Source organism: Apis mellifera, linkage group LG15 (genome assembly GCF_003254395.2).
Source record: "Apis mellifera strain DH4 linkage group LG15, Amel_HAv3.1, whole genome shotgun sequence".
Lineage (NCBI taxonomy): Eukaryota > Metazoa > Arthropoda > Insecta > Hymenoptera > Apidae > Apis > Apis mellifera.
This window is the reverse complement of record NC_037652.1, coordinates 4083105-4104918: the sequence shown is the minus strand read 5'-3', so window position 1 is coordinate 4104918 and position 21814 is coordinate 4083105. Positions and strand designations below refer to the sequence as shown.

The 21814-nt window shown below is 37.7% G+C and overlaps 1 protein-coding gene and 1 long non-coding RNA gene across 5 annotated transcripts in view; one reads left to right on the top strand and one right to left on the bottom strand.

The window, feature by feature from the left end:
* LOC113219262 overlaps positions 1 to 21814 on the bottom strand; it is a 193879-nt gene that overhangs the window by 23219 nt on the left and 148846 nt on the right. The window contains exon 2 of the long non-coding RNA XR_003306141.1: positions 18227 to 18437. This is a non-coding gene — a long non-coding RNA (uncharacterized LOC113219262). The remainder of the gene's footprint in view (positions 1 to 18226; positions 18438 to 21814) is intronic.
* The window catches only part of LOC724847, a 155144-nt gene that overhangs the window by 110152 nt on the left and 23178 nt on the right, over positions 1 to 21814 (top strand). For all 4 annotated transcript variants that reach the window (XM_006560976.3, XM_006560975.3, XM_001120751.5 and 1 more), the window contains 3 exons: positions 5230 to 5435; positions 11141 to 11276; positions 12651 to 12784. In XM_006560976.3, the coding sequence (XP_006561039.1) occupies positions 5230 to 5435; positions 11141 to 11276; positions 12651 to 12784 (476 nt within the window). The remainder of the gene's footprint in view (positions 1 to 5229; positions 5436 to 11140; positions 11277 to 12650; positions 12785 to 21814) is intronic.

Below are 21814 nucleotides of genomic sequence, written 5' to 3'. Positions count from 1 at the left end.
AATCGTATAACAAATGCTGGTTTCTCGCGCGAATTGGAATCGCTCTTCGATTCAATAATAATAACATCTCTCGGTTATTCGGTCGAAACAAAATGAAAAGTTGGGGAGGAGTCGTATGTTTGGCGATTCGATTCGATATTTACCAATTTTATCGATCGATGAATCCCCTTTTCACGCGACTCGATTGGTAATCACTCGTGAAATGGGGAGGGGGGTAGTATTGGGGTGGAAAATATTTGTCCGATGATATAATGGAGGAGGAAAGGAGCATTCTCGACGCGGAACCGGTGCCGTTAATCGAATGAGAATCGAAATTCTCGCGCGTGTACGCGTATATATATAGGTTTCCTCGCGGACAGCCAATTAATCGGAGTCGAGGAAAAAAAGCGCCACGGTAAGCTTTTGCTGACCGTGTTCCGCTGTTCCGTTTCAAACGTTTCAACGATTAACAGTATCGATATCCGGGATTTAATCCACCGCGAAAATTCTCTGCGCGTGCAACCTCGCCTCGCCTTTCATTCCATCCCGATCTTAGGCAAATAAATTGCATATTTGCCGAGTTAATCGATCGAGGATGGGATGAGATTTGTCGATTACACTTTAAGTTTGTTTATTATTCGGTTTATTCCGATAATATAATAAAAACATTTTCATCAATTCGTCAATTTTGCATTTAATCTTTATATTCGACGATAGTTTTACAATTAAAATTATTATCCCGAATTTCTGATAATTTGAAAATTAATAAAAATTATATATTTTAACATCGTGAAATGTAACGAGAAGAGGATTCCTTTTGTTGAATTCATCGAATTCATATTAAATTATGATATAGAAATTCTGTGTAATTATTATCTTGAAAATAATTTAATTAAATCGACCTCTTTGATCGATTCCAATGATCAGATTCACTCTAATGGAAAAAAAAATAAATTTTTTTCTACATTTTTCTTCACGATGCACGGAATGTCCATCCCTCCATCCTCCGAATCGCCAATTATCTCGTGCAAATAGGCGAAAAGCAGATCAGCGCATCACGATTTTCATTCGCGAGTTAACCAGATTCCAGCCAATGGAATTCCAAAACTGACGGACTAATTTGTACGCGATTCCCGATCGATCGAATGCCCGGAATATCTCGATCGTCCCTGTCAAAACCACGTCATCATCTCTCCCTTAGACGCGTCAATCCGAATCCCAAACCGGCGCAGAGAAGACCTGCGTTGTTCCTTCTCTCCCTTTTCTTCATTAGAATATCCTCGCGTTAATTAGATGAAGTGTTGGTCGAAGTGAGTTATCCCTTGAATTTCGAGATGGATGGATAGGGAATTGAAAGAAATTGGTTTCGATTAAACGTGATACATTTCATCAGACAGTAATAAATAATAATTTTAACATTTCTAATTTGGAAAAACGTTTATTTATCTTCTTCAATTTTATTATTCATTTTTTTTCTTTCACTTTTATCTAAGCCAACTTCATTCCAAATCTTTCAACGCTGTTGCAAAAGCATTTTTACCAACCCTGCTATTTTTAGTATAGTTGAGTCGAGCAAAGGAGTCAAAAGTTCGAATTAAAAAAAAGAAAAAAAGAAAAATCAACGAAAGAGCGAGAAGCAAGTAGCAACAAAGGACAACGTGTTTCAAGGTGGGTGGATTAAGGAAGGGAGAGGATGATTCCTCTCGGTATCGGGTTATTGTTCCATGGTTGCACGGTGGGATTGGCAATATCGTGTCCCACGGAGAAGAAGGAAACTGGATTCCCCCTGGGGAACTTATTCATCCCTGAATAAGTTCGGGGGACTTGCGTGTATCACCACGCCTGTACAGCTATTCCGGATCCAAATCCAGGATGGAAGCACGTCGTGTTTTCGTGCATTCTCCTCCTCTTAATGATCTCTTAACGATTTTTCGGATGAATAGAAAAAGCTACGAAATTTAAAGGCGACGAGAAATCGATGTTTTTCTCCTTTCTTTCATTTTATCCAATTTGCATTTCGCGTTTGGTGTCGTTTCAAATTATGGAGATAATATCTGATTCGAGTTCGATATTGGAAAAATGATAATTCTTCGTATATAAAGCTGTCGTGTTCAATGAACGAAACGAATGTATTATTTAAAAAATATATATATATATTAATTTGTTAAACAAATATCCGCGATTCAATGCTCGGAATAATTTATATAACGCGTTGGAGAAAAGACGCGTGTACAATAATTTGTTCCGCGTAAATAAACTCGTTGAAAAAAAGAAAAACTATACTAAAAAATATCCCCTCACATTTAACTTCCTATTTTTAATTTTTACGACGAGTTGAATAAACTTAGTCGCTATTTAAAAATGAATGTGAAATAATAATAATTCTTATTTTCTAAAACATTGTTAAAGTCTCAGCCTCCCAAATAATAATCCATAATTCTCCAATACCATCCAAAAAAGAAAGAAAAAAAAAAAAGAAAACAATTTTTCACGAACGAGACAACAATTAAACTCTCGAATGTCCGAGCATCGGCATCGTCCCCGATCCTTCACACATATCGGCGCCTTTCGCTTTCGTGGCCCGCCACGAAGGGAAAGCTTTTGCGCCTGAAAGAGAGAGAAGAGAGAGGGATTCCATTTGCCGAATGCAACGAAAAAAAAAAAAACAGGGCGAGCGAAATGGAACATCTGCGACTCTGGATCGATATTAGAGGGAAGAGAGAGGGGAAAAAAGAAAGAAAGAAATCAATTCTACGTGGCTTGTATCGTATCGGTTGATCCGCGTCGAGGAAGACAAAAGGGGAGTCGCGTTGTTTCGAGCTGTCTTTCGTTGAGGGAGAATCGATGAAATTAAAGAGTGGATGCAACAACGACGACGGTTGTTCGCGTGCGTATCCCTTGGCCCTTGGAAATCGAATCGGATCGGACGGGACAAATGGCGGAACGGGAGAGAGGATGGAAATCCAACGCGTGCCTGCGTTGAAAATGTTGAACCGTGGAATATTTCCGAGGATTGAGTTTCGTGGCGCCGAATCCTCGCGCGGATCGATGGGAATGGAATTTATTATTGTACGTTTCAGAGTTGTTTCAGAGTTGGAAAATAATTCTCCTTTCGAAAACTCGTGCCTACTCTTGTTTCGCTTCGGAATTGAGTTTCTATATCCAAATAAGGGATAAGGGGAAATGTGAAAGAAAAGATATGTTAAATAGAATATAAGACAAGGAGAGTTGAAATTATTATAGTTATAATATATTATAGTATATAGTATAGTAAATAAATAATATAATAATAGTGATAATAGTAATATATTGGGTTGGCAACTAAGTAATTGCGGATTTCAGTTGAAGTTGATGACGACCTAATCAAAGCAATAATCGATTCGGATCGTCACAGTACAACTCGTGAGATTGCAGAGAAGCTTCATGTATCGCATACATGCATTGAAAATCACTTAAAACAACTTGGCTATGTTCAAAAACTCGATACATGGGTTCCTCACGAACTGAAAGAAAAGCATTTAACGCAACGCATTAACAGCTGCGATTTGCTAAAGAAACATAATGAAAATGATCCATTTTTAAAACGACCGATAACTGGCGATGAAAAATGGGTTGTTTGCAACAATATCAAGCGGAAAAGATGGTGGAGCAGGCCACGTGAACCAGCTCGAACAACATCAAAAGCTGGTATTCGTCGAAAGAAGGTTTTGTTATCAGTTTGGTGGGATTACAAAGGAATTGTCTATTTTGAACTCTTACCACCCAACCGAACGATCAATTCTGTTGTCTACATTGAACAATTAACGAAATTAAACAATGCGGTTGAAGAAAAGCGGCCCGAATTGACAAATCGAAAAGGTGTTGTATTCCATCGTGACGATGCAAGGCCACACACATCTTTGGTCACTCGGCAAAAATTATTGGAGCTTGGTTGGGATGTTTTGCCACATCCACCATATAGTCCTGACCTTGCACCATCCGATTACTTTTTGTTTCGATCTTTACAAAACTTCTTGAATGGTAAAAATTTCAATAATGATGATGATATCAAATCGTACCTGATTCAGTTTTTTGCTAATAAAAACCACAAGTTTTATGAACGTGGGATTATGATGCTGCGTGAAAAATGGCAAAAGGTCATTGATCAAAATGGGCAACACATTACAGAATAAAGTTATTTAGTTCCATGAAAAAATTGTCTTTGATTTTCTAAAAAAAATCCGCAATTACTTAGTTGCCAACCCAATAGTATATATATATATAGAAATTAATATAATTATTGAAAGGGGAGGTAATTAGGGGTTTTTTTTTAAAATCGTTGTTCTCTTTCATCGGAAGAAGAAGCTTTTCTTCTTCTTTTATAAAAAGAAAGGAACGAAATTTTGGAACTTGGGGATGATCGTATTTTAAGAGTAAGAAAATTTCGATCAGTGTTGGAGTGAAGGAAAATTCTGTTCCGAAAGATCGTATTTTTTGGCCGAACGAGGGGATAGAAGAAGAAACCGTGAAGCATCAAGAGGCTTAGACTTTACAAGGGTTGCTTATCCGTTTAAAGAGATACTTGACGGTTTAAACGGACTTTGCTACGCGATTAGCAGTGGAAACGGGTTTTAATTGCGCGTTTTCTAACATTTTCACCGGGAATATCTCTAAATAGAATAACAAACAGCCTGTTTTCTTTTTTCATTTAATTTATGAATACTACTCGGATATACTTTAGAAATTCGATAATTCGTGCCTATTCAAGTGTTGTCACAAATTGGCCCTTTACACGTGACAAAAAAGAGTATAAGTTTCCAAAGTTTCGTATCACTTAAAACTGGAAGATAAAAAAGAAAAAATACACGAACTATTAATCTCTCTTTCGCTCAATTTAACACTCAACGTAAAAAAATTTACCAAAATCCACGAAATTCAAGAATTGTAAATCTTTCGTTCTTTCTTTTTTCCTTCCTTTTTTCCCCATCAAAACAAAATTTTTTTTATCAAAAATCGTCGATCCACGAAACGATCCGTGACATTTTTCGAAGAGATATATACACATATATCTATGCAACATTTATACACATGATGCAAATAAAAATAGGATTATATTTCACAGTGTGGTTCCTGTTACCGATGTTATAAAATTTATACGGGGTCACTGTTCCGCGATTCGATCGCATTTTTATTCTTTTATTCCTTTTTTTTTCCATTTATACATAGATACACACGTTATATAAAATCGTTGGGGGAATTGTTCGATTACAGGCGCGACGGGGTTGAAGGATTTGACGATCAACGTGCCAGCGGTTGTGCGATCGGGCGACACAGTGACACTCTCCTGCCATTACGATCTGGAAGGATTGTCATTGTACACGATACAATGGTTCCTCGAAGACACGGAATTTTATCGATACCTGTTCGAGGCGGATCCGCCCTACACCATATTCGAGGTCGATGGAATACACGTGAACGTGAGTATCTCTTTCCTTATCTCCCTCGATTATACGATTATATTTTATTCCATCGAAATTTACAAATTTATGAACGAATACTTTACTACGAGAGATTATTCCAATTTCATTCATTGGAGAAGAATATTATTCCCTTTCCTTTTCGAATAATTAAAAAAATTGGAAAAATCGAGCACAACACGATTTCTTCTATTCGTCATTCGATTCATCGTTGAGATAAGACTCGATGACGAGGAGGGCGCGTCGAAATTAAATCGACTCATCGACTCGTGTGCAAGCACGGTGCACGAGGATTAAACGGCGAGACAGACGCAATATGTTTCTGCAAAATTTCCCTCCCCCCCTTCCCTCCACTTTAAACGTTGAAACGTTGTTAATTACGTCGGGAACAGTGTCTTCCCGGGGAGGGGGAGGGCCACGAAAACGCTTGTTGCGCCCGAATCGTGCCGCCTAAACGCGCGCAATTAAACTTCGCCTCTCTTAACGAGCACTTCAATAAAAGTTTATGACGGGAAATCTCATTAAGTTGTTCCCCGTTGCCCGTTCGTTAGATCATTCCCCCCTCTTTTGGTCCACTTTGGGGAGAGGGAGAAAATCCATCCGTCAGTTTTAAATATTTTTAAAAAAACTATTTCTTGTCACGGTATTTCATTTGTCGATTTCAATAATTTTTAGGGAAGGATTTTGAAGAATTTGAGAAAGTAAATTATTATTATTTGACGTGTTAAATTCCTGTGTTTATTTGGACTCTAAATTTGTTCTTCAGGATATATAATTTGCGAGATCGATGAAAATATAATTCTGTTGAATTGGCGGCTGCAACAACAATTGTAACGAGAAGACGTTGTTTAAAGCGATTGAAATTGTTCAATTTTTTAACACGCATCCCGAAAAGAGAGGAGGGGGGCAAGTATGGCAACACGCTGTTGGGTGATAGAAAAAGGCACGAATTGCGTTTCGTGCGATTAAAAGAGAGAAAGAGAGAGAGAGAGAAATAAGTAAACGGGAAATAAATGGAAAATAATGGAGTCGGGTCAAAGGACATAACTCCATTAAACGCGAATGAAATTACGATGTACTACGAGGTTTCTCCACGAACCTTTCCCTCCTCTCTCTCTCTTTCTCCTCCCATAAACTTTTCATCTTCAACAATTTCCATTATTCTCGAAATAAAAAAAAAAATAAAATAAAATAAAACAAACAAGTAAAGCAACAACGTATCGTTTATAAAATTCGAATGTAATGAAAGGAGAAACCCGATTAACGAATGTTAAATTTATTTAAAAATCTAATTAATAGAAAATAATTAAAATAACAAATATATCTTTATTTAAATCTAAAATAAAAATAAAGTAAAATGAATTAAAAATTGTTGAGCATGCTAATAATTTTTTTAGCGTATAAAATATATAATCTATTAATAATTAAGAAGAATAATGTTCATGAATTAATTTTAATTATCGAAACTATATTATATAAATTGGAATAAATTTAATTAATATTAATATTAAAAAAATTTGTTTTCAATTTATTATTTCATAAGAAAAAATGTTATTCCTCCGTTAAAAAAGAGGGAGGAAAGAGATAGAAATTGGCCAGAATTGTTCACACCTCCCGTGCATCGAAGAAATATATATATCTCTCTCTGTTTCGAGGAAAAGGAAAAAAAATTCTCCAACCAGAGAGGAGGAAGAGGAGAATTCGCTTCGTACGGTTGATAAATTTCCAAGAGGGAAAGTGGCGACGTTCATTTATCAGTCTCGCGCGCATTTCGAAAGCGTGCGAAGATAAGAAGTCCCTCCCTCCCTTATTTATCCCTTCAACTGCATATCGGGACCCTTACCGATTTTCCAACTCGCGAAAATTTCCCCCTCCCAAAAAAACAGTGTTGCGAGATAAAGGAATTGTTGGACTTTCGACGGAGGAATGCGTGAATTTTGAATCGACCGCGGTTCGTTCTTCCTAGGGGACTCTATATATATATATAGGGATATTTCGAGACGCGTCTCTTTCCCGTTTTAAACGGGCGGAATTCGTGGGAGGTATTTTACAGGGAAGGTTCGGTCGAGGAAATTTGGGAGTGAAATTTTGGATGGACTGGGATTGAATATTTTATCGCCGGCTATGCGGGATAGTTTCGTCGATCGATATTTATGAATCGTTATTAATTTTGCGGGTATATTGCGCGCGTGTGTGTGTGTTTTAATTTATTCCCAAAGTTTTCCTTTTTTGTTTCCTCCTGTTCGTGAAATAATAACACAGAAGAGATTTTTTTCGAACTTTTCGTCTCTGTTTTCACTTGGAAATTTTTATTTTCTTTTCTTGTTCGCCAGATTAGATAATATTAATACTTCAAAACTTGTCTCTAATTAGGACACGATGGAGGAGACTCTGTTATATCTTAAATTGAAAAGTTTGCTCGATTGGAAAGGGAAAGAAATTTGAGAGGGGGCGATAAACAAAATAAATAGTCGGGGGGTGGGGCGAGTATGGGGCGCATTCAAGCCTCGTTTAGATTCTATTTTCGCGCCGCTATTTCCGCTTGAAAAGATCCGCGGATCTGGAGGCATGGCCACACGTTCTCCAAACATAGTATCGCTGGCCAAAATCCGATCGAACGATTTTCGAGCCAATAAACAGGCAAACGGCTCGTGTTTCGGCTTTATTTACCCTCGAGGCTTTGGTGTAAAAAAAAAAAAAAAAGGAAAAAAATGACAAAGGGTAGGATAAAAAACATTTTTTCTTCTTTTCTAATGGAAAAATTTAACGTTTTGTCCCATATTTAAAATTCTCGAATAAGGGAAAATGAATATAAACGAAAGTTATTTTGAATTGAGAAATCCATTTAATTTACGGAGGAATAAAATATGGAGGAACCAATTCGAAAAATTCTTTCAAAGGAGAGAACTTTTTGGAATAAATTGCCTACGATGGCGAATGAACGCTGATAAGGAGGCCCTCGAAACCTCGAATCAATTCGACACATTAGAAAAGAAAATTTTTCATTCTCCGATATCCGAGGATTGCCGATATGGATCTTTAATGAAATTTGCAGATCGAATTCCGGGAGAATGGGACTGAGAAACGATTTTTCTATCATTTTGTTGAGTTGACAATAGCTCTGTCTCTGTTTGAATTCAATTCGATCATTTCTTTGATTATCTATATCTTTGATTATTATTATATTAATTTTACTCTAATGAATGATACGTTAATTTTGTTGTCTCTTTCTTGTTAGTAAAAAACAAAAATTAAAAAGAAACGTAATAGGTCGAATTTATTCACTCTTTGAGAATACTTTCCCTTTGATAAAATCGTCGTGGAGCGAAACCTGATTTATCCTTCGAATACGGCAAACAAATGGCGAGAGATCGGGTCCCGACAAGAATTCATAGAAATGGCGCTCGTATGTATGTAACGGAAAAGGGATTGGAGAAAAACAAGGTGGCGTATCGACGTAGCGACAAGTCGTTCGTAAATCTCCAAAACGATTGGATCGTCGTCTTGTGTTATGCTGTGATGTAAAAATAGGAGATTGTCTTCGAAGATCGTCCAATATTCAAACTGAGTGATTACAATTATTTACAATTATCGATCGATAAAATTTGGAAATTTTTACTTATTAATTCGAATAAATATCGAACGTAATTTTATTTATTTTACTTCGACATGTAAATTTTTCTAAGAAGAAGAAATTCGAAGGAATTTTATCATCTCGTCGTCAGTTTGAAAAATAAAAAGTTAGAAATTCTAATTTTCCTTCGATGAATGTATTATTAAAACCGAGCAAAAGTGAGGTTATGTTCGGATTTTCTGATTCGATACGCTCGTACGTATATGTTTTTCGAATCGCGATAAAATGTTAGGAGAAATTTTCGGGAAATTATATATTCCACGTCAAGATTAATGAAGGGATTAGTTTGGTGAAACAGTATTAAATCATCCACCGTATGAGGATAATTTAATCCTTTGCAGTCGGGGGTTATGTTTGACATTTTATAACGGTTCGTATTTAATGAGCTACCCTCTCTGCAGTCATGTGATCATGTTTACATCGGATTGATTATGGGTATATTTATACTTCTATATACATATATATATATATATGTATATATTAATTTTACGTTTCGTAAAATTACGTCATGCTACGTTATACACTCGCAATTCGAATGATATCGCTTGAAAACAGATTTCACTTGTAATAACGATACAGATTAATTCCAAAATTTCGTTTAACAAAATCAACCTAATAAAACATATAATATACATTAATCGTTTCTCCATATTTATTAAAATACACATTTCGAATAATAATTCTTCCACAATTGATTCACGCTCTCGCTTTCAATGTAAAATCAATTTCGGGCAGAAACAACATTTTCCCGGAATAATTAAAAAAAAAAAAAAATTCACATCTCCAATAATGAACTCTCAGCAATACAACCCTCTTCCACCATTTTTGTATAAATTTCCAACGCGGAAACGCGCATAATTCCAGGAATCCTTTCTTGCCTCGTCTCCTTTTATTTCCCGGCTCGATTCTCTCGAGCAACCCCCTCTCGGCCAGAATTACTTTGTATTCCACGCGGCTATCGACCTTCCATCCAACCCTCTCCCCTAAAGTCTAAATCTCGATCGGACTGTATTCCCTCCCCTCCCGCACCCGTCCTCCTCCGTCGCACCCGTCGTTGCAATCATTTATATGCATCGCGACGTCTCCTCTCGGCCGCTTTACAAACTGCACCGGATACAACCTCTTTTCAACCGTTTCCGCCGATCCTCCGATGGCGGAAGCCTCGACGAAAGGAACCGCCGCCGCTCGAAAATTTTCTAGATTCGTCTTTCCAATTTTCTCGCAACGAGATGTGATGTTGATATTTTTATGTATTGATATTAATATTTATTTCTGCATTAACCGGCCATTAGACGGAATTGAATTTAGCTATTTAATTAGAAGAGGGAGAGGAAGGGGTGGATTTATGCTGGAAATTGTATCCTGGAAACGAAAAGAGAGACAGAGAGTATCTAAAATTATATTAATTTATTATATTGGATGTGAGAATTCAAAATTTTCTTTAATTTAGAAATTTATTAAAATTCGAAATTGAAAAATTTACAGATTCATGTTTGTTGTAAGCTTGATAAGAAATATTCCTCGATACTATTATTTCTAACTGATTTACATCTTCCAACTACTTGGACGATCTTCTCCTATAGACGAATCGATCCGAAGTCCATTTTTCAACAGGAAAAAGGGATTTTCCGAAAAAGTTAAATAGAATCGAAGATAGTTGGATAATATATATGTATACAGCAAGGTGGAAGGGAATTAATCGAATTCGAGGCGAGATGGAAGAATACATTTCCAGCGTAAACTCGTCGAGTCGAGTCGAGGAACGATATCACGAAGCGTGGAAAGTAAGTTCCTCCTAGCTATCAGATTTCTCTCTCCGTAGCGAGAGGGTGGGTTGTTGGAGAACTCGGTCCCTTGGTCCAAATTTAAGCGACGGAGGAAATCCCCTCCTTGTTTATCCCCAACTCGGAATCCATTTTTTAAAAAAATTATTATTACGAAAGAAGGAAAGAAAATTTCAATAATAATCGTTCGAGTGAATTTTCTTATAAAAGAGATTGGAAAAAAGAAGAAGAAAAATGATCGCGTTTATTTGTTGTCTCTGTCTTATTTGTTATTTGTTTATTTGCAGATTTCCAAGTCGAATTCGCACGACGTGACGCTGGTCGACGTGTCGAGGAAGATGACGGGGATGTACAAGTGCGAGGTGATGAGCGGGAAACCGTCGTATCACGCGCAGATCAAAAAGGCCAGGATGGAGGTGGTGGGTGAGTTGGTCGGAATTAAAAACTTTCCAACCGAGGGTAGACAAATCCCCCTCCTCCTCCTCATCCTTCGTTGCTGAATCGCGCCTCCCCTGTAATGCGGCGCACGTGCCGCCCTACGTGCGTCCCATTTTCATGTCGGATCGTGGCAACTTTTCCCTGAGACCACCATCCAAAGGTGGAAGAACTCCTTTCTCTCTCCAATAAAAATCCAAGCCCCCTTCAATTATCCCCCGGATACTCGTCGAGTGTGTGTGACGAGTGGTTGAAGAAAAATAATGGAAAATATTAACTCTGTAATCGAAGCATCCAAGCATCCATGGAACGAGACATTTTTTAATATTGGTTGGCAACTAAGTAATTGCGGATTTTTTTTAGAAAATCAAAGACAATTTTTTCATGGAACTAAATAACTTTATTCTGTAATGTGTTGCCCATTTTGATCAATCAGCATCATAATCCCACGTTCATAAAACTTGTGGTTTTTATTAGCAAAAAACTGAATCAGGGGTACGATTTGATATCATCATCGTTATTGAAATTTTTACCATTCAAGGAGTTTTGTAAAGATCGAAACAAAAAGTAATCGGATGGTGCAAGGTCAGGACTATATGGTGGATGTGGCAAAACATCCCAACCAAGCTCCAATAATTTTTGCCGAGTGACCAAAGATGTGTGTGGCCTTGCATCGTCACGATGGAATACAACACTTTTTCGATTTGTCAATTCGGGCCGCTTTTCTTCAACTGCATTGTTTAATTTCGTTAGTTGTTCAATGTAGACAACAGAATTGATCGTTCGGTTGGGTGGTAAGAGTTCAAAATAGACAATTCCTTTGTAATCCCACCAAACTGATAACAAAACCTTCTTTCGACGAATACCAGCTTTTGATGTTGTTCGAGCTGGTTCACGTAGCCTGCTCCACGATCTTTTCCGCTTGATATTGTTGTAAACAACCCATTTTTCATCGCCAGTTATCGGTCGTTTTAAAAATGGATCATTTTCATTACGTTTCTTTAGCAAATCGCAGCTGTTAATGCGTTGCGTTAAATGCTTTTCTTTCAGTTCGTGAGGAACCCATGTATCGAGTTTTTGAACATAGCCAAGTTGTTTTAAGCGGTTTTCAATGCATGTATGCGATACATGAAGCTTCTCTGCAATCTCACGAGTTGTACTGTGACGATCCGAATCGATTATTGCTTTGATTAGGTCGTCACCAACTTCAATTGAAATCCGCAATTACTTAGTTGCCAACCCAATATAATTGGCTGGATCAATATTTTTTCGAAAAGAATAACGAATGACGCAATTTCTTCCTTCCTTTCTTCGATCTCCAAAAGGCCTTTAATCACGATTTAATTATCATTGTGTTCCCAGACGCGCCGAAAACGGACCCGACGATCGACACCGAGAAGGAGAGGATCGCCGTGGGCGAGCTGTTACGGGCGAACTGCACGACGGGCAACTCGAGGCCCGCCTCCGCCATTACGTGGAAGTTGAACAAGGATCTCGTGAGTATACTCTCTCTCTCTCTCTCTCTCGCGTCTTGTCCTCGACGAGTAGCTACGTGACCTTACTCGATGATTAAGGGAACCTTCCCTTCCGTTCCATTTACCTTTTCGCCTTCCCCTCAGGTTCAGGTGTTCCCTTCCAGGTTGTCGAGCTGTTTCTTTCTTGCCTCTCGAATTATTCGGAGAGGAGGAAAAGGAGGAGGGTTCGACCATCAAAGGGATGAAAAATTGATGCGGTTTTGACAGTGGAAAGAGCGGTATAATATAACGATTATATCGGGAAACGGGGCAATCCATTGTGATGGATTAATTAATTGGAGCAATTTGATGTTCCGCTTATATATATTCGTAATTAATTCCCGCAAACGAACGAATTATTTCGCCGTTGCGCGTGTTTGTAAACAAGAGGGGTAAATGGGATTCGGGGTAAATTCGCCGAGTCGCTAATTATTTCATCCAAATATGGGGATGATACGAGGAATCCTTCATAGTTTGCCAGATTTGCGAGGATGGTCTTCTTTTAATCACGTTTCTTTGGATCTTCTCGTGAAATTTTTGAGTTATTGGAGGTTTATGCGCAACGAATAATGAAAGAACGTACGCAATTTTAATTTTTCGACGAGTCTTTAAAATTATATACACGCGGAATATTTTATTTCAACGTTGAAAGCTAGAGATATTATTTAGAGGTATATGCTTCGTGTTCCTATTTCCGTTTCCACAATTTTTGGAAAAAAAATTCACGCTCGAAGAGAGTTTTTTGGTATTTTTGCATGAAATATCGTGAAGGGAGGAATCGATGACTACTTCGAAATTGATGGTCCCCCTTCGATTATTAGGGTGATAAAGAAAGAAGAGAAAAAAACTCTTCGAAGGAATGCAAATATTTCGATTTCGCGAAATAAAAATAATTTCGTGATGTTTATTTTGAAGAATTAAGAATCGATTTATAAATTGAATAATATTTGTTCAATCGATATTTCTTCGTGATTTGAAAAATTGAACGAACAAGGTGACAATTGTCTATCGTGAGTGGAGAATTAGAGATGTGGTGACAAAGTGTATTTAAACTAACGAATAACCTCTCTGTCTTTAGAGACTTTAACTGGGCGCAATTCGTTAAGAAGAATCCAAGCAACGAAAATCTTGAAGAAGATCCAATTTAGGAGTATCGAATCGAAACTCTGCCTATCTTTTAAATCACGAGTGATTCGATTTCACGGTGTCAAATTTATCGCGCGAAAGACGATATAAATGCGAAACGGATATCGAAGAGATTTAATAGGTTCGGTCGAGTCGATTTGAAAAGTTTCGAGTTTTGAGTTTAAAACGATGGATATGTAAATTTTTTCCTTCTGTGTTTATCGTGTCGAGTAGATCGTTTAAAAAAATACGGTATAAAATATTATTGTATTAGTTTTAGCAAGCGTGACGTTCGATATATATATACAACACTTGTAAAAATGCAGAAATTCAAACCATAAAGCATCCAGTTGTTCGACATTACGCGCAAAATTCCCATTCTCCGCCGTTGAATTTTCACGTTCACGTGTCATATCAAATATCTCGGGTAAAAATATCGAATTTCACGATCGCAGCAGGGAAATTTTTGCGAAATTAAAATGTAGCGTAGAGTGCGGTGGACGTGAAAATATTTTTTTTCTCTCTTTTTTCAGAAGAATCGAGCATACTCGGCCGATTTTTTTCTTAAACGAGAGTGAAGAAACGATCCAAATATTCCGTTGAAAAATCTTCGAATCTTCGATTCATCTTCGTGAAAACGAAGAAAAATTTATTCAAATAAATCTATTTTCTTCTCGATCGTTTCGAAGAAAGAAAGGGAATCGAAAAATAAAGGAAAATATCCCCTTTTCGATTCTAGCTGCGGCGAATAATCGAAAAGCGAGGAAAGGGCGAGGGGGAGATCCCCCTCCCCCTCCTCCGATCGAAAACACATAATTCATCGAGATCGATTAAACGTGTCGAGGCGCGGCGGTGGCGCGATTTAACGGAATAATTTGGTTGATTTAACAAATACCGCGGGATAACGATTTATTTGCATACGAGGGGATCGCGTGACCCAACCCTCTCCTCCCCCTCCCCCCACGCCGATTGGCCGGATATGTATCTCGATGGATCTCGATAAATTTAATTCCCCGCCGCGAGCTCGCCTAGGTCGTTGAAATGTGAAATGGCCAGATAGTTGCAGCGTGGTGGGTGTTGATTGAAAAACAAAATCGAGGGATATCGAAGGCCATCGAGAAAAGGTAGAACCGGGATATAAATTGAATACGGTAGACGCATTGAACGTGGAGGAAGAGTGTTCAGAGGATATTTAACGAAAGGATAATGATAGGATCAAGATATCGTAGGAAAGATCGAGATGGAAATCTTGCTATTGTATTAAATAAGGATTACAAAAAGTCTGTGAATCATCATTTCAAAGATCAAGGATCAAATATGGTAAAAAAAGTAGAAAGAATATCTTATTTTTTTATATGAAAGTATATGAGAATGTATAGAGAATGAAAAGTAGTATAGTTTTAAAAATCGAGATGAAAATCTTGTTTAATAATTGTATAAATAAGAATTACAAAAAGTTTATGAATCTTTTCGAAGGAATCATCATTTCAAAGATCAAGGATTAAATATGGTAAAAAAAAGTAAAAAGAATGTCTTATTTTTTATAATTTAAGAAAAAGATATGCATATGGAAAGAAATATACGAATGAGAAGTAGTATAATTTTAACTCGAAATGAACTGTTGAAGCGTGAGTTGAAAAGTTGAAGACGCTCATCGAAATCTAAAAAAGAAAAATTGATATTGAAGTGGAGAGTACACTGGTCGAAGAAAAACAAGTCGAAGGAACGTGGTTCGCCATCGTTCACGATTCGAGAAATGTTCTCGATCGAAGGCCCTCGAGAATCCCCGAGGACTTTGCCCAAGGTTTAAATGAACCGCAATGTCGCGAGGAAAAGGATGGGGTTATTTACTCGACTTTAGTCGTTAGTCAACCTCTTGTTCTCCAAACACGAATGTTTCTAGTTATTCGAATTCTGCCACGCTTATTTAATGCCCGACTCTTAGTATTCCGCTCCTGGTGCGACGCTCTTTCGCATTGAAGCAACGTGGGATCGATACACTTGCGGAAACCGAGTTTTAAAAATGAGAATTTGAATGTACGTGTATTATAAAACTAAAACGAACAATTATTATCATCCTATAAATATATCAGAGAATTTTTGATTAAAGTTATTAGAATTACAACCATTGGATAACTCCAAACTCGCGTTTAAAGCATAAAACAATTAATATATCTGAATGAAATCATCCTAGAATTGTTACATCGAAACAATTGGTTTAATTTCAAGATACTTGACAGTTTCATTAACAGTTATCCCAAACTATCGAAAGAATCTCGAAACAAACACGTTCAAACATATTCGAACCTGTTCGAACCTGTTCGAACGAGTTTAATATCTCTTCCTCGATCTTTTTCGCTTTCTCTCTTTCCTCTCTCTCTCTCGCTTTCGTTTCCACGCGTCGATAGCCACGTCCAAGATTTATTTGACGAAATAATTTTCCCCGGTTCGAACGTGTTCGGGGAAATAAATTCGGCCGCTTTATGGGATCGGATCGGTTATAATTAACGCGCGGCTACCGAAAGCGATTTAGTTTCTCGCCGAACGAAACGTGACAAAGAGAGAGAAAGAGGGGAAAGGTTGCGTCTCTCTAAATGCGACTGAAAATTCGCGCGTCCACGCTGTGGAACAATGGACGATGGAAAGTGCAACGACGAGGCAATTTCAACCCTCCGCGCCATTTTGCGTCGGTGGACGTTGATAAGCGCGTCACGAGGGCTAAAGCTAAACTCGAAACCCCTCCTCCCTCTCTTTTCCACCCTCGATCCATTGTCGACAACTTTCTCTTAATACCCTTGTCGGCCCTTGTCTCGTTTCTACTTTTCAAGAGTTGTTACAACGGGGGTTGTAACACGATGGAGGAGGGGTTTGTTGAAGAATGGAATCGAGTGGGTGTGTGTTTTGGATCGACGAAGAAGAGGTGATTATGATTAAGGAAGAATCTTTTCGAGATTGAAAGTGTTGATTCAAGTTTGATCAAGTTTGTGAAACAATTGTTGGAAAGGATATTTCTTAATAATTATAACTCGGTTCGTTCTCATTTGAATTGTTAATGTTGACCGTGGTTTAATGAAGTTTATTAGATAATTATAAGAATTATATTTAATCGTACAAGCATTCAGAGAAAGATTAAAATTGAAGAATTGACTATGTTGAACCTCGTTTGAGCAAACACAGGTATCGAGTGAAAGTTTAAATACAGACAAAGAGAAAGACAACGTTTCTCTCGACGAGAGGAATGGATAAGAAAACGAACAGCGAGTAATCATCCCGTATGAACGATAGAAAATTGAAAATCAAGAAGAAATATTCTCTCGTGAGCGCGAAGTAAGCCGTTAACTTCCTTTTTCGCCCACAGGAGGAAGAATTTTATTCCCCAACGAGCGGAGGAGGATGCAACTTTTAATACGATCCAGAGTTTTAAGCTCTTCTCGAGCTTCTCTCTGCAGGAATATCGGCCGAGGGAAAAGTTGTCGAACGCGTGTCAACTCGAGCGGAAGAATGACGAGGAGGAGGAGGAGGAGGAGGAAGATCAAGATGGTGGACGGCTCGTTGAGAAAATGCAAGCTTATCAACCGGTGGTTAGCTCCATGCTGTTAGTCACTGGGTTAGAAAATCGTTTTCATTGATCCTTCCTGCCCCATTTTTGCCTCGAGTTTGCGAAGGATATATTTTAGAAAGAGAGACAACGTTGGACGAAAAGCTTTAAAACCCATCTCTTCCCATCTTGCTATTTAAATTAGAAGCATCGTTTGGAATATGGTTAATTAAAATTGTTGAAGATGTTTTGTTTGACGATGTACGAAAATATTTTGGATTATATATATATGTAACATCGTTTTATCCCGTTTGTTATGACTTGAAACTTGTTTTGATTTACTGACAGAATATATAGAAAATCGGGTAAGTGTGTTTACAATTTGATATTTTTACGTGTTTTTGTAAAAACAGTCGCTCAAAGTTGTTAATAATTTATTATAAATTACATTTTTCGTTACGTTAAATGAACTTTTATTTTTAATTAAAAAACAAATTTCAAAAACATTTCTCAATCGTTAAAACTTTCAATCGTTAAATTAATTTGCTATTCATAACGTAACGATTCATTTTTTTTTCTGAGCTAAGAAAAAAACTCCAATAATAATAATTTCGAAGCCAAAACAAATTTTCAGTTTCCAAGAAGCGGTATTCCATCCATCCATAACACAAGCAATAATAAAGTTAGGTTAAGTCAAAGTTGGATTAGGATTAATAAAAATCGAATAATTAAATGAATATGAATATATATGAAATCAATACATGAAATGATGAAGGAGATAGATGTCGCCAGTATCTCGCTTGTCGCTTCCAATCAAAACCCGCTTTGAAACAAATACTCGAGTCGAGCGGATAGTTGATCCTCTGCCAAGGGTCGCACGCTCCCCATCGATCCGGAATCGAGCATTCGCTCATATTTTCCCGCCATCGATTCTTCCGCCCTGCTGGCCACGCTTCTTCCGCCCATCCAACGCTGAAACATCGATGAATTTTGCGCAACTATAACTCGTCGTATAAATTTATGGACATTTGGATATTTTTCAAGGCCGAAAACGAGAATCGAGAAGATTTAGGTTAGGTTATGATTGATTATTCAACATCTCGAATATTTTGAATATTCGAGTTTCATTAAATTCATAGTTATTATTGGATCTTTTATAATTATAAAAGTTATTATTATTTAAGAATTCAATGAAATAGTCGAATTTGAAATTCAAAAAAAAAAAAGTCCAAGAATCATACGCGAAAAATTCTAACCTAATCCCCTCGAAATCATGGTTCGACGCCCCTTAACCCGGCTTCCACTTGGATAACTCGAAAACTCGGACGAGGCGCAAATTCTCTCGGCCACCATTCGTCCACGAAAATTGCAACGCGGCCAGAGAGATCGCGCGATGACAGTCGAGGGTGGATGACGCGTTTATCGGTTTTCTGTCCGACGTCTGCAGGGAAGAAAGGTCTAACGAGCGATGTTCTCGCAATCCCATCCCCCCTCCTCCTCCCCGGATGCGACAATCCGGATAAATCGGGCTCGCGATCGGGGATCGAATGGAACTGTTAACTTTTGTGTCTCTTAAATAACGGTTATTTAAAGGATAGAATTTTCATCGATAATTGTAATTATTCCGCATTCTTTGTATTAAAATAAAAACGTACGTAGTTTATTTATAGGATGTAAAAATTAAAATTTTTCGATATTAACGTACAATTTCAGAATAATACAAAATTATTGGAAATAATCGAAAATATCATTATTATAGGCGAGTTTTCAATTTGTATATCTCCTTTCTCGTTTCGATCCAAAGTAGTTACGAAAAATGCTACGTTAATGACGAAACTTTGAGAAACCAGTACATATATAAAACAAGTGGTACAACATTTTCAAAATCCTGCTCCCCGAAGATCAACCCCTTGAAAACTTTTCATCCCTTCTCTCGTGTCCACTCGAAGACCCTAATTGCCAAATGTGAAAGAGATTTCAAGGAGGCGAGCCAACAAGATCCGTCAGATTTTCCGCCTCCTTCCTTCCGTGGAGAAGAACGTGACCTAGATTTTTAGGGGAGGAGGGAAGAGGGGAAGAAGATCCGCGGTTGGAATCTCGTATGAAAAGCGACGCGCGGGTTACACGGGCGAAGATAAGATGAACGACAATGGCGTGGAATTCCGAGGAAACGATAAAACTCGGTGAATTTACAACAGGAATTCCGGAAGGGAGAGGGACTCGAAACGGTCATAAAGTCTAAGGAATTTGACGAATCGCGGTAAACGTTGTGTGTTTCTCTCGAAATCGTGTTCGAAAAGTTGGAAGAAATTCAGCATGCTCGACGAGTTTCGATTAAACAATTATCGATAATTGGAAATTCGAACGATTAATTATCAATTTCATCGGAAAGGAATTTAATCGTGATCCATTTTCCTTTGAAAATATGAGAGTTTGTGGTTTAGATTGTCCTTGATAATCGAAATTAAACTGGAAATTCTGACCGTTAAACTCAGCCTCTCTTGGATAATAAAATTCTTTGGAAGAAGGTTGAAATTAAATATAAATCGATATCATTTTTTGTCGTAAAGTGATTAGAAGAAATTAAAATTTTGTAGACAAAACCCACTCAGAAATTAGAGAAAGCAATGCTATTGAAGATAGTTTTTGTTTCATTTCGATATCTCTATCCGTTATCGAGATACAATAATTTAAAGTTTCTGTAAAATTGGGACCTAGGGCCCAATATATACATTCTTAATAGGATGGTTAAAAATTACCCTTTTCTTTGCACGACGATATCTCGGGAACCGAAAATCGTATCGAGATGAACGAAAATTCGTTTTAAACAGCAAGATTCCCGAAATTATTATCTTTTAAGTTTCGCCACCTAATTTCAATAGAGTTTTTTCAATCAGGTTTAAAAATTACATTTCACTTACAACGATAACTCTCATATGGGGATAAATAAAAATACATTTTGAAGAGCAGTGTCCCCATCTTACAACATTTCCTAATTCTTAATCAGATTTAACGATCAAAAAAATCGCAGCACAAAACTCTCGATCTTTAAAGTTCCACGAAAGAAGATCCGCATCCACGTCTTACCTTAAAAACTCCTCCATCTTCTCCGACCATTAACCATCGAGTCCCGCTCGATCTTAATAAAAATCAGCGACTACGTGGCACGTACCCTCCACAATATATCTTCGGGGGTGGAAGTCGGTGGGATCGACGAATCCGCGCAGGGGGAGGAGAGGTGTGCACGCGACAAAGCACAAGCTTTATGCATTATGTTTTATGAACAGCGTGTAGTCCCCGTGTAGTCATCGCCGACTTAATGCGCGCAACCCCTCGTTTGTTCCCCGAAGTAATAACCTCGAGCGACCCTTGTGTTCTTCTTCCTTATCCAAGAAAGGGAAAGTAGTAGGAGAGAGAGAAAGATAGAGGAGGATCTCTTTCCTTCGTTCGTTCACCCTGAAGACCGATTTAATATCATCTTTGGGAGAAGGAGATTCGTCTCTGCTGCACATCTCTTCTCTTCGATGGCGAGTGAGATGGACAGATATATATATATGTAAGAGTGAGGAGGATCGATGCTGATATTTGTCGAGGGAGACAGTTAAAAGGACGGGGATAATAATGTAATAACTGGGTGGTAATAGTATCTGTAAGGGTGTATACTGTGAGATGAAGTGTTGAAGCGGTGAAAGAGTTTGGTTTGGAAGGGTTATATTTCCGGCGATGAAAGATTGGTTTGTTGGACGTGGTTTCGAGTGGTTAGTTGAAAAAAGAAGTTCAAATTATTGGAACTTTAATTTTCTTTAATGTGAAGAGCAACGTATATTTTTTTTCAAAAATTAATTCTAGTTTACTTGCTCTGACTATTTTATTCTTTTATCACTTTGTTCCACTTTCAAATAATTGACTTGTACTACTTGTCTGGCTAATATTTTCTGTGTTGTTTGATTATATCTATTTTATTCTACTAATTTAAAGTAATTATTCTACCAACAATGAATATTACTTCAATCGACATTATTTCCAATCTCGTGTCGCAGGGAGAAAACTTTTCCTCGAACTTGGTCCAGAGAAATTTCCACTTTGAGAAGTCAAAGCCTGGCAAGGCATTAAAACTGTCCACGCGCGTTTCCCAACTTCGCGTTATTCCGCAAAAATATAGAATATACTTTCCAAGCATGGAAATCATCCCTTTCCTCGCGATGGCGGTGGTGGTGATGGTGTGAACCGTGGCATAATAATTCGTGCTTCATACCTTGTACACACCGTGCACGCCTGCTTGATGTATACACGCGAGCTTCAGAATTAATCTGTTTCATTTTCAACCGGCTAAATATTTATTTGACGCG